This window comes from Plasmodium inui, assembly GCF_000524495.1.
Source record: "Plasmodium inui San Antonio 1 unplaced genomic scaffold supercont1.3, whole genome shotgun sequence".
Classification (NCBI taxonomy): domain Eukaryota; phylum Apicomplexa; class Aconoidasida; order Haemosporida; family Plasmodiidae; genus Plasmodium; species Plasmodium inui.
This window is the reverse complement of record NW_008481837.1, coordinates 588,120-601,576: the sequence shown is the minus strand read 5'-3', so window position 1 is coordinate 601,576 and position 13,457 is coordinate 588,120. Positions and strand designations below refer to the sequence as shown.

Here is a 13,457-nt window from a genome sequence, read left to right as displayed (position 1 = left end):
CATTCACACCTAACGAGACTGCCACGTAGGGGGATAGTTGCCATGTAGTATTTGTGAGGCAGGACTTCTATTCGATTCGTTTTCTTTTTTTATATATTTTTTTTTCTTTTCGCGTCCCCTTGTTAACTTTAAAAAAAACAACTGAGGAGCAGTTTCAGCGAAATAAACAAAATTTTAACCGCCCCCAAGTGAGAGGAGAAACTTGGCGCTGGCGACAGCAATTCCGACAATTGTCAAAAAAGTGGAAGTTCCTTTTTTTTGTAGCCGAATTGCTATACTATCTTTTTTTCATGCAGAGCGGAAAGTTCTACCTTCACGTTGCTCTGAAGTTAGCCATAATGTTTGCTTATGCTGTGAGAAGGCATATATAGTGGACCCTCCAAGGGGAGATAGTTTTTTTTTTTTTTTTTTTTCTGTTGCACGAATTGGAGGGGTATTTCCATTTTTGCCACATTTTATGCCTGGCTGGTGACACAACCAGTTGTGGATGTCCACGGTGTGGGAAAAGAGAGCGCACATTTGTGAATCGCACATTTGCGAAGAAGACATGTGTGAGGGGGTGGGGCGCGCCATGAATATGTATCACTCAAACACTATGCGAGTGTTTGCCTCGCTGCACAGTCACGTGAAAGAGTAGCAGAACACCCTGAGGGACGAAGCGAACAGAAGCGCTTGTCTAGCCCACACTCCTCCCCCCCCTGCGAACGTGCGACTCCCGTGCGATCCCCGTGCCACCACCGCGCCTCACCCGCGGAGGGAAAAATGAAAAAAATAAAACTAAACATCACGCGGGAAGACGACAACTTGCAGAGTAATATATACTACGTGTGCGAGAAAAATATATTAATCTCACAGCTCAATCTAACCATCAACTATGACGAAAATAATATGGACGAAGACGAAATTGTTGAGCAGAGTAAAGATACAGCCAATAGCCATACGAAGGACAAAAGGGCAAAACAACTCAAAGGGATTAACATAAAGATATCCTATAGTGATGAGTTAAATAACCTATACCTAAACAATGTGATAAATAACTTGTACGATTACATTTTTGAAAGCAAAGAGAATAATTTTAACATACATAAGAACGATCGCTGGCAGGTGTTTATAAATATTTATATTTATGAGTACACGCCATTTATATATGACCATATCTGCAATGTGATTAATGTGCACCTATCTCTTTTGCTAATCCCTTTTTGCTTCTACGACTTTGATGAGAAATGGTACAGGTGTGTTCAGAATTACGACGAATTGAGCCGACTGCTGTCAGGGGGAAGCTCCTTCTTCTGTGACCCTGCGGAGGCCGGAGGAGAAGCCCCGGCAGACATCATAATCCTAGATAGAAACGAACAAAACAAAAAGATAATAATAAACCAACTGGAAAACAACAATTTTGATTTGTTTGTTGAGAAAAAAAAAGGGGAGACCGCAGAAGGGCTGTTCAGAAGAGTGCTCATAAAATACATCCCAATTCTGCGAACAGCAAATGTGGATGACCAACTTGCGTACGTAATTAAGTTTGTGGAGTATGAAGACTTCCTCTTACGAACACAAAACATAGATGATAATATTTACAATAATATAGTTGAGAAACATTCCTTCTGCAACTTTACAAAAAAGACATCATTTGATACAATGCCCTGTGCAAATAATGCAGACAAATTTGATCCACACGAAAATTATTACATCCTCTTTAATGCAAATACTGCCAATGTTGACGAAGGAAGCATTTTGGAAAACTCCAGGGAGACCATCCAGTTTTATTACGACTTCATCGTCAATTACTGCACACGTTATTTCGCTGCACATTTTGTGAAGTGACGAGCGGCATCGCCCGGATCATTGCCAGAGGAAGTGCCACAAAGGGCGTAATAATGTGGTCAATTTTCGTGTTAATTCCTTGGCGCGCTTGATCGTCACCTATTTGAGAGCATTTTTTCTGAGAAGCTCCACAGTTCCTGCGCGGGGCGTGCACGATGAAGGCGTTGCAATTTGTGTACAATGAAAGCATAAGGGCAGTGCGCGCCCACACCCGAATGTAGGTGGCAGAGATGAACGTCTGCCTTCGCGCATCAAATTGCATTTCCTGTTGGGGGCCGCCAGCTGCCCCTAACCATCACCTTTCTCTTTTTAATTTTTCCAAAGATTTTGCGTCACCGACGATTTAACAAATCAACTGCTTTCGTGGCAACCAAATATGAGCATAAATTGCGAGGGCAATTTGGGGGTTGTACCTCGGACTTCTGCAGATCCCGCGCATAGCTCCTGACATAGTCCACTCTACAATCAGAGTAGTAGGAGCCCTTGGCCAACTTCTCTCGATCTAGAAGGCACACATATCTGCGAGAGGGCACGGATGGAGGAGAAAAAAAAATAAATAAATAGAATTCACCAAGATACATGCATATATAACACACGATAGCCCCCTCTAGCGCATATGGCATACTGTCTGTCCCCATCTCGGGGAAACAAAAAAAACGCTCACGCAAGGGGTCCACTCCACATGCAACGCAAACGTACAGAATGGTCTGGGCGCCTTGCAGTGGGGATTTAGAGAAAATTAAATTTTTGGCCAATGCCCTGAACCAGGATACTTCGTTCCGGAAGAGTTCAGTGCGCACCAGTCCCGGGTTAATGGACACGGCGCACGCCTTGGTCTTTTCGTTCTTCAATCTGGGGGGCAACGAGGTGGGAAAAATGGGGATAGGCACGAATATACATAAATATATACATATATACTCTTCTGTGTACTTATCGGAGGGCACGTTTTGTCCATTCCTGTTACACCACAGACAGCGCGCAGCGCAGAGCACACATTTGCCTCTTTCCCTTTTTACCTCCTCTGCAACTGCTGCGTGTAGTAAAGCATGCAGAGCTTGGAAAAGTTGTACTCCCGTCGGTATAGCAAATTCGAGTTCGTATTCCTGGTGGAGCTTTTTTCGCATATCAAATCGTAGTTTACATCCTGCAGTGGGGTGAATGGGTGTACCGAGCAGTGGATACTTTTCCCTGGGGGGGGAACTTTTCCCACGTCCTTGTTTTTTTTTTCATTCCTAATAGTGTCAAAAAGGATATATTTCTTACCGATTCTTTTAACATACTGTGCGCTATGCTACTCAGATTTACAACCAACGTGTCCGATGCTACGATTCGCTTATAAATCAATTTGGTTAAGTAGAAGTGGCCAAGGTAGTTAATGAAGAAGGTCCTTTCCATCCCATTTACGTACTCAAGCTTTTGACTCACAATTCCTGGGATTATATATAATGGAATTTAATGGGGGTTATGCTAAGACAGTGATGATATGGGGTGGGGGTCTTTCAACCACGTGAGGAATGCGGCGCACAATTGCTGAAAGCTACATATGATGCAGGAAAAAAAAAAAAAAATAGAAACTTTACCCGCATTGTTAACTAGTATATCTATTTTGGGGAATTTGCTGAGTATCTGATTGGCACAACATTCTACGCTTTTGTAACTTGCCAAGTCAAGTTGCACACAGTGGATCTTGGCGCTGCGTGTGTGTGTGTGTGTGGGGTGCATGTGGCAATGGGTGCACACGCGCGGCTGTTCACGTGAAGCGGTTCATGTCCCGCTAATCACATGCTGCTTTGTCCACGCATCTGTTCCATGCCGCTCATTTTCTTACTTGGGATATCTGGTCAACAAGTCTGTCTTCACAAATTCCATGTGTTCTACCGATCGGCAAGCCAAAACGACTTCGCACCCGAACTTGACGAATTCCGTTACGGCTGCTAGCCCGATTCCTTTATACCCCCCTGCAAAAAAAAAAAAATTGGCAGCAACGAAATTATCAAAAGAGAAGTACTCACGGCGGAAAGGGGACGGTCTCTTTTGCCAAAACAGACGCGATAACAATGTTGTAAAGACTACAGGTCGGTAAAGCGATGGAGATAATGGCATTCACTTACCCGTCACAATAACGCACTTTCCTCTTAACAAATGCGCATTTTTCATCACCGATTTGGAAGTACCACCAATGTTCGTTACGCACAAAAGGTAGTAGTAAGTGAGAATGACTGAGATTTTTGTAACGTATTCGTAAATTTTATCATCAGTTGAAGACAAGTTTGAGTGCTTTTTTTGAAGAACATAGATCAGCACCTTATAGAGGGGTAAACACCTGCATATGGGGGGGAGGAGGCAATATGGTACAATGAACACCGGTGGAGATGTTTGTGCAGGGCTATATCAGAGGGAGTTACTCGTAGACATGTGCAGAATTATGTATACATATATAAACACAAGTGTGGTTTAAGAAACGACACCACGTCGGTAGTTGCTTGGGGAAATAACATGCAAAATGTGCATCACCAGATTACTCCTGAGACTAGGATAAAAATAAGGAACCGTTTCAATGAGGGGTCGGCCAGAATAATGCCGAGAAATGATCTCACTTTATTTTTCACTTCCATTTTTTTCTTCTTTTTCTTTCGTCATTCGTGGATTATGCCTTTAATCAAAAATGAGCTTAAGTGGAGACCTTCCAAATGTATGTTACGTGCGCATATTGTATAATTTGAAAAAAAAAAATTGACTATGGCAGTGGAGCTGCTTAGCATTAAATGGAAAACACTTTTATGCCTCCCATCTTGGGGAAGTTATATTGGCAAAACGAAAAAAATAAATTCCAACTTCTACACAGAGGGTGGGTGTATGGCTGTACATATGGGGAGAGCAGAAGCCAAGTGGGCACAATCCAAGTGTGCAAATTACGTATGCAGCATAGCCTTGGAAAATACCTCGCTGTGGGGGCTGTGGATTGGGGTTAAGGTATTTACCCTATTGAGAAAAAAAAAACAGTTGCATCATTTTTTCTACTTCCTTTTTCCTGTTTATTCTTTTCCCTGCACACATATACTGTACAAGAATATGTTAAGCTGCTCTGTGTTGCGCGACAGGCAGCTTGCACTATGTGCTGCTCTGTACATATCTACATGTGAACATTGTGCATTTTTTTCCTTCCTACGTATAATTCCCGCCACGACATTTTGGCAACCATTTTTTTCTCTCTCCTCCTTTGTTTCATGTGCACTTATTTTTGCTGTAGATAACATGTATATGTGCATATAACTATGCTCCCTATATCAGCGAAAGAAAAATCTTCGTCGTTTTGCCATTGCAAAAATGTAGGTAAAGCACGTGATGTATGTGATTAAGGAGTTCAACTCCCTTTTTTTTATCACGGGAGAGGCCACGTACACAGGGGCTATCCCTATGCTGAATTTTTTTTTTTTATTCCCTCTTAAGTGTGAAGTGCCTTTCTGCAAGTGCGTTTATTCGCTCTCCCCCCAGTTGCGAACGTCCACGGAGATGATTCCTCGAGTAATTTTTGAATTTATATTTCTACGCAGTTGATTCGGGAGTTCACGATTTAAACAAATGTCCAAGTGACTGAGTGACCAAATGACGGAGTGACCGAATGACCAAATGACTGAGTGACCAAATCACCGAGTGACCGAATGACCAAATGACTGAGTGACCAAATGACGAGTTCAGGAGTTGATCAATTAACCAGTTGACTAATTAACTAATTCATTGTTTTTTTAATTTAATTTTTTTCTACATTTTTCGTCGCGTCGTTGATGCCATTTCGCGGCGCGTACCTGTGTAACTTTATTTTTTCACAATTTTTGCCGCGTTTAACTGTATAGTTTTTTTTTTTTACCTCCTCCCCGTTGCTTCTTCCGCGTCACATCTTCCCTGTCATATTTTCCCCATCGCTTCCTCCCTCTTTTCTTGTTCGCTCAACCGAGCACGCAATTTTGCCCCTTCCACGCCAGCCGCGTACTCTTCCTTCCCTAGCGTCTCTCGCGCTGTTGCCTCCTCACCAATTTAAAAGCGAAAACTGGGCATCTTTTCTAGTGCAATGTATTTATATATACGTACAAATAGTTTAAAAAAAAACATACACACACAATTGGTGCTTTTTCTTTTTTCAAATACATAATGAACGACTCACACATATGACCTCTTAACCGTCCACACCGCCTCCACGTGACGCACAGGAGTTTCCTACGAATGTTGTATTCCTAGACCATTATATGCGTTCCGATTCACCAGCCTAATTGCCCACGTGAATAATTTTTGAATCCACTTTGAAGTTTACCCATTTGGAGAAGTCTTAGTTACCATTTTTGTGGTATCACTTCCCCCAGTTTCTACGACGATAGTTTGCCGGGTCTACCCCCCGTTCCTTGCAAGATGAATTCGAAGATACTGGAGGTGCTGAACCTGATCGACGAGAAGTCGTTCAAGAAATGCGAAAAGGTAATAACAGCGGGGCTGAAGGCAAAGAAGAACGAGAAGCTGTACCTGCTATTGAAGTGCCTTCTGCACTCACACCTGAACGAGATAAAAGAGTGTAAGCAGATTTTGGAGACGCTGGAAGTGGACGACTCCGATGAAAATGTCTTTTACATATTAAGAACCATATACACAAATATGAATGAGGGTGGAAAGTTAATCACTCTGTATGAGGAGAAAATGAAGAAGGCTGAATCGGGTAAGAATGGCCTGAGCATCACCAATGGGAGCAGCGGTAATGTTGGAAGCGCCATCGTAAGCAGGAGCAATAACATCACCTCCAGCAGCAATAGCGTCAGTACAAATATCAGCAGTAACAACGTGAGAGTCGCGCAAAAGGAAAAAGTGAATGTGGAAAGGATTCTAAGGAACCTTTTTGATTTCTGCCTAAATACGAGCTATTTCAAAAAAGGAAGTAATTTGTCCTTAAAATTATATAAGCAGACAAACGATTCGAAGTATCTCCTATACAACAGCTACCTCCTCTACATGAACAATTCGAGCAATAACCCACAAATCTATAACTTGGCACTCAACTTTTTAAAAAATTATAAATGTTACAATAACAATAAAGTCACAGAGAACTTTTCCTTTTTTTTAGTGTTTTTTTTTATTAACATAAAATTGAGGAATTATGACGAGTGCATCAGGATATTGGAATACGCCAAGAGTAATTATTTTTTTCTCAACCCATTGCAGTACCAGGTGTACAAAATGTACATACAATTTATTTTCAATAAACTAGAGAGTTGCATTGAAGTTTTAGTAGAACTGATAAAGGAGCTTCCAGAAAACAGCGACTACTACATTCTATACATTGACCTCATCATTTATCTACTAAACAAACATAACCCAGAGATGAAGGTAGAGAATGTTTTCAATCTGTACAAAAACGATTTGATGTACTTGGAGTTTTTTCAAAAATGTTTCATACATGTGTGTTTTCAGAAGGTTAAGACGTTCCCCGAGAATATTTATACCTTTTGGAATTACATCGAAGTGGAGGGACAGGAAGGGTCAGGGGGCTCCCCTAGCTACTACAAAGATGTAATGAATTCGGTTCTTTCGATCGACCAGATGAGTGTCAGCACGGAGAACGAGATGGGAGCTAGCGGCGCAGATGGGGAAAGTGACCCGAACGATTTCGGAAGTGACAATAGTCATGCAGGAAGTAAGCATCACCAGGGGGGAAAAAAAGGCAAGGGTAAGCGGGAATGCCACACACCCTTTGAAAGCATAACGAAAAAATTAGATAGTCTAATAGAGGACTACAAAAATGATGTCCTGAAGATCTACAAGGAGCGTGATGTGAAGGTATACTTGTACATGCTACTCTCCTTTATTCTAAAACAAAGCAAAAATTATAACCTGTTTTACTCAATTAAAAATCACCTTAGTCTTTTAAAAGACGACATGGTAGCTATCCTCATCGTGTTCGTGAAAATCATTTTGAAAAAACTATACGTAGCAATTAGCACCGAAATGAAGGCCCTATCGAAGGGAAACTTTCCTGGAAACGAATTGACGAGAGAGAAAAAAAAAAAAATTTTATTGTTCTACAAGCAGATTTACAACTTTGAACAGCTCCTTTATGTGATGTATAAAAAGGATGTGCATGAATCCTTTAACCGAATTTTTTCCATGTTCATTCAAATGACCAATAATATGGACCTAAAACTTCGGGATGATAACTTCGTTGTGCTGTTGGTCGAAATGGCTTTATACTTAGACAAGTACAACCTCTGTGAGTCTGAGCAGAAGAGCAGCCTTGACGAGGCTGTGACGAACTTGCACAACTTGGTGAACAGCACATGTGACGAGTTGAACCTCGGAGGGTGCAAAAGCGTCGATGAATTCATCGGGCCCATTGGCTCCTACGAGTGTGCAGTAGTGGATGGGGAAGAAGGTACCATTGCCACCAATGGAGAAAAAACTTCGCATGAAAACAACCCACAAGCGTACCACATTCCGAATGTCCAAAACGGAAGTACAACCATCTTTGAGATCAACGGTGAGGAGAAAAACGAAAGGGACATCAAGTTAACCAACAGGACGTATTACATTGCGGCTTTGAGTGTCTTAAAGTACTCATACAATTATCGCATCCGCATGACGGAGAAGGAGAATGAAGAGAAGAAGGTGAAACCCATTCTAAACAACGAGTACATAAATGTGCTTGTCCTGATGATCTACCTCAACAACGTGATTGGAAATTTCACCAATTTCTCAACCCTAATTGATAAGCTGAACATAAAGAACATCCAATTGATTACATACTCTCCCATTTTGTTCATACACACGTATAGCTATTCGTACTTTAGCTATGCTGAAAATTTGGTAAAAAACATTTTGAACTATTACACTGTGCAGCAGAGAAATTTGAAGAACTCAATCTCCAAGTGCTTTCAAAATAATTCGATATTTAAGGTGAACGAAATTTCGAATGCCTATTTTTTGAATTCCTCGAATATAATTTTTTATTTTATTAAGTTGTTATACATTTTTAAGAAGCAATTGGAGGCAACGAGGGGTGTGTTTCACTTCAGCATGTTTGGAAGTGTGAAAAAGGACTACACGATTCATAATGAGTACTGCACGAAGTTTCCCCCCATGAAGGAGATTTCCAGTGGCAGGATGAGCAGAAGTGAGAAAACAAGTGAGGCGAGGAAGTCGGCCAATGGTAACACCGCAGGTGCTAAGGAGCCGGCCCTCAACTCGAGCAACACCAAGGGGGGTCTTGACCATGATGGGCGTAGCAACGGCTCCGTGTGCACCTCCCCCATGGGCAACCCCCCCAGTCACAACGAATTCTTCGGTATGCTAAAACGGCTGAATGAAGACAACCTGGCGGAGGAGCACGACTTTAAAAGCAACTACTCCAAATTGATGCTAGACAAGTTTAACTTCCTCACGATAGACAACCAGACGATTCTAATAAAATTTAACGTCCCCTCCTTCCGCTACACCCTTTACAAATCGTATGACACTTTTTTTTACAACCACATTCTGTACGAGACGTTGAACCCGCTGGAAGAGTTTCAGTTCCTAAAGCAGATGAAAATTTTAAACACAACCGAAGCGAATAGTGTCAACCTGCTGAAGGATATAAAGACAGTGTACCCAATGATATTGCTGTCCAACTTTTATAACCTGAAAGGTAGCGTTTATTTAACTAGCCATGAAAAGATACTTGGTTGTAAAAACATGGGGGATGTCCTTCGCCATAGTGATAAAAACGTTTCGCAGGATTGTGCGGAGAGTAGCAACGAACTGCCCTTTGACAAGATCAAAGAGCATGCGAGCTACAGCATGAGCGACCACGAAATTAACTTCTTCATAAATAGCAACATTTATGTAAGCTTCGATAAGGATAACTACAACTACCGCAATAAGTATATCTGCAAATGGAACAGGCCCAAGTTCCAATTTAATCAGAATTCCTTCTCGTCGCCCTTCAACATTTGCCTAACGGAGCTGTTCAACTACCCCATTCAGACCCTCTACCTAAATTCAGTCATTCTCAATACAGTTATGTATTTGTTTCATAAATCCTTTACTTACTTCTCCATCACGGATGAAGTCAGGAAGACCAAAATGATCAGTAAGGCCAAGTGTGCCTTTCTTTATCTGACCTATATTGTCTCCTATTATCAGTTAACGGAGGGGTTAAGCGATGGTGACCGCCTTTATATGCAAAAAGAACTGGATGACTTCACCACGGGGGAAGACATGTGCCACCTCAAGAGGGAAAACGACCCTGTCAAGAATAACGACGGGGCAGTTCCGAAACAAGTTATCCCGTCAGTCGAATCCCCCTCCCGTAATGATAAAAAAACAACGGGTAAAGATTACATCCCACTGGACCCCGTCTTCAAAAAGAAATATGGACAAGATGTTTTCAAAAGGTACCAAATTATGCAGGCCGCCTACCACAATGACATGTATAGCAAGAACGCCGCCCTGCATTATAAAAGTCTGTTGCTAAATTTGAACATGTATATAAGAATCCTTGCTGGAGATAGTAACGTGAAGGAGTTCACCGACAAGCTGCAATTCTTGGACAACATTATTTACCTCACTGTGTCAAACGAATTAAACGTCTTCAAGCAAATTTTAGCAAAGGATGACTCATACCAGATTATAAACATGTCGTGTTTGTTCAAGCAGTATAACTATCTTTTGCACAATGTTACCATATTCACCTTAATAATTCAGTCCATTTATAGCCATGGTAGGAAGAAAGTCTGCAGTGAAAATAACATGCTTATCAAAAGTTACCTGATGAGGAAGGTTTTACTCCTGTGCGACGTGAATAAAAACTTGCTTTCTCTTTCCGAGGTGCTAGACAACTATAATCCCGTGAAAACATCCGAAGTCTTGAAAAAGTTCGAGCTGGAGTTGGCGGGCGAAATCGCCGTCTCGTGCAAGCAGCATGTTCTAAATTTGTACAATTTGTTCAACGGGAAGATGCTCATTATCAAGTCATACTTGTGACGTGCGCAACTGCAGCGTTGAAGAAGAGGGGCGACACTCCTAGTCAGCGCGGTGTTTGCCGTATAGCAGCCAACCTCGTAGCCGATGTGCCATTTTTTTTGCCACACTTCCACGTCTACCCTTTGAATAATCCTTCCCTCCCGCAACCGCGGCAAATACGTAGACAGTTGTTTTCGTGTACATGGGTGGTTTACCCTTTTTTCCACTTTTAATTAACAATCTTGTATCTCTAAAATTAAAAGAAAGAAAAAAAAAACACTCCATTTTTGACAACCTTGGGGACTTGTCATAGTTACCCACCCCCGCCCATTTTAATTAAGAGCAATTTTTAAAGCATTTAGACACTTTTATTTTTATGTCAACCTGAAGTTTTATATTGCAAAAGAGTTTTCAGCCCCGTCGCCCACCCGCTTGCCTGCGCAGATGTTAATCGTAAAGGCGTTGTAATTACCTAGGCTAGCTATCATTCTTCCCATGCTGCAGTTGTATGGAGATGCATAATTTGACGTGTGGATACAGAATTGTTCTCCCGTAATGTAATGCAATAGGCAGATTGGCTAGGAAAAAATCGATATGTTAAGGTGCATTTATGTAGCATTTTAGGCGTTTTTCTTAAAAATGGGGGAAAAGGGGAAACACGCGCGGGAATCGAGACCCCCAGATGGGTGAGTTAGAGCAAACTGAGATGCCAAATGGTACAAAATGGGCACAAGCAGTCCACGCAAAAAAAAGGTAAAAATTTGGAAAAAAAAGTTAAGTGCATAGAAACAATGTAAATAGAAAAATGAATCACCCAAATTGCCCCCCTGGACGTACTCCTTTACGAGGAAGAACCTTGTCAGAGACAACAATGAACTATGCAAAAAAGGAAGCATATCATGAGAAAAAGGTTTGAATGCAGCAGGGGGGAGGTACATCAACGGGGCAATCTTCAAACGCTAAAAGGAGAGACGGTTAGTTTGTTTACGCCCCTGCTGACGTACACTCTCCTTCCGACGTTTGGACTCACTGACCACCGAACCTCTCACCTGTTCAACGTTAAGAACATCACATAGGTGAAGTACTCACATATGTTATCCACAAGATCGACCCCTGTGAGTGAATAGAGGAAAAGAAGGGAAACACATGTGCAGACGCAGCTTCGTGTATGATATGTAAGCATCGCAATTACTCACGAAATGACGAAATAACTTATCATGAAGGGCATGCCTTTGGGAGGCTTTTTTTCTCCTATTTATTGCGACCATCTTTGACCCTCCCAAGCTTGCCAACCTGTTTCTGCCTCATCCATAGACTCCTCCTCCTGTTCGAAAAGCTCAAACCTTTTAAAGAAGCTCTCACTATGTCTAGACAACATATCATTATACTTCACGATATTCTTTTCAATGTTTATCTTCTTATTTAATACGTTTGTCATAAAATAAGAAGTGGCTTCATTTGCCCCATCGTATAATGTTTTCAATTTTGTGAAATTTTCGTACACGTCATCTTGATCATAAGTGGCTGTCTTTTTTTTTTTGCTTTTTTTTTTTGACCGTTTGCTGTTGTTCCTTTTTTTGTTCATCTGGTCGCAGTGTTTGTCCGTTTCGGTACTATCTTTCCTGGGGGTCTCGAACCGATCCGACTCATTCACATGGCTTAATAATTTATTTACATGTTCGGATAGTTCCTGTTTTGCTTCTCTACTTAGTTGAAAAAATTTTTCAAAAGAATCTTCTGCTTTATAAGAATCCGCCGAAGCTATGCTATTTGTCACACTTTTGTTTTTACTTGAAAGAGCAGCTCCGTCTTTCCTATGGACCCTATCGCGAAGGTAGTTTCTACATCGCAGCCGTGCGCCCTTTTCACCGCTTCGAAATTGGTTTCGTTTTTCGCTCCTGCTGTGGTTCCCTTGGAGATAAGACTTAGACGATGGTGCTTTCTTTATTCCCTTACGTGAAAGGGTTGGCTCCGTTAATGGCTCATTTAATGGTTCCTTTAACACAGCCATTTGATCATCATCATTCGTTTTTCCCCCTAAGGCACTTTCCGACTTATTTTCCCTATATGGCACATAATCTCTACTGCTTTTAAATTTACCCATCTGTTCCTGTAAAATGTGTTTTCGAAATTACTTCACGAGTGAGGTTATTTTAGACATTCAGCAAAAGGCGTCTCCTGAAAAGGTTGCACATAGAGGTTTTATTTTTTTCCCTTACGTGTGCAGCATAATCTGTATTTCTCCTATTTTTACGAAATTAATTATCGCTTGAAATTGTCTTTTTCCACCTCACTGGAAAATAAATATGCACTCTTGCGTTTTGCGGAGAATTACTCAAAAAGGAGGGAACAAAAAAGGGCAAAGAAAGGAAAAGGCAAAATGGAGATAAAAAAAGGGAAAAAATTGTTCTCCTCATGGTGAGCATTCTGGAGAGTTTCGCCACTTTTGCAACAGCGGATGATTCAATTCGAGCATGTCTTATGCTCGAAATGGGGGTTGAAATTTTTTCAGACTTGTTCTGCTGGATATTGCCCGCAAAAGGTGAAGCGCTTTGAACGCCTCCAAAAGTTTTTTTTTTTTTTTTGAAATAGCTAGCCCGTTTGGAGAGTTGCAAAAAAAAAAAAAAAAAAAATTAACAAATTAACCAATT

General features: G+C 41.3%; 4 protein-coding genes across 4 annotated transcripts; 2 read left to right on the top strand and 2 right to left on the bottom strand.

The window, feature by feature from the left end:
- Positions 1-762: 762 nt before the first annotated feature.
- On the top strand, positions 763-1,827 carry C922_00973 (hypothetical protein; the record flags this gene model as incomplete). Its single annotated transcript, XM_008816582.1, has 1 exon — positions 763-1,827. One exon carries the CDS (start codon positions 763-765, stop codon positions 1,825-1,827), a length of 1,065 nt encoding a protein of 354 aa, XP_008814804.1.
- Positions 1,828-2,159: 332 nt separating this feature from the next.
- On the bottom strand, positions 2,160-4,442 carry C922_00972 (oxidoreductase; the record flags this gene model as incomplete). Its single annotated transcript, XM_008816581.1, has 8 exons — positions 2,160-2,346; positions 2,527-2,679; positions 2,844-2,971; positions 3,091-3,257; positions 3,408-3,520; positions 3,656-3,785; positions 3,939-4,150; positions 4,342-4,442. The coding sequence occupies 8 exons, from the start codon at positions 4,440-4,442 to the stop codon at positions 2,160-2,162; spliced, it is 1,191 nt and encodes a 396-aa protein (XP_008814803.1).
- A 1,789-nt stretch (positions 4,443-6,231) lies between these two features.
- C922_00971 (hypothetical protein) lies at positions 6,232-10,827 on the top strand (the record flags this gene model as incomplete). The annotated part of the gene is made up of 1 exon (XM_008816580.1): positions 6,232-10,827. One exon carries the CDS (start codon positions 6,232-6,234, stop codon positions 10,825-10,827), a length of 4,596 nt encoding a protein of 1,531 aa, XP_008814802.1.
- A 1,024-nt stretch (positions 10,828-11,851) lies between these two features.
- On the bottom strand, positions 11,852-12,910 carry C922_00970 (hypothetical protein; the record flags this gene model as incomplete). The annotated part of the gene is made up of 2 exons (XM_008816579.1): positions 11,852-11,919; positions 12,100-12,910. 2 exons carry the CDS (start codon positions 12,908-12,910, stop codon positions 11,852-11,854), a joined length of 879 nt encoding a protein of 292 aa, XP_008814801.1.
- Between the last annotated feature and the right edge of the window lie 547 nt (positions 12,911-13,457).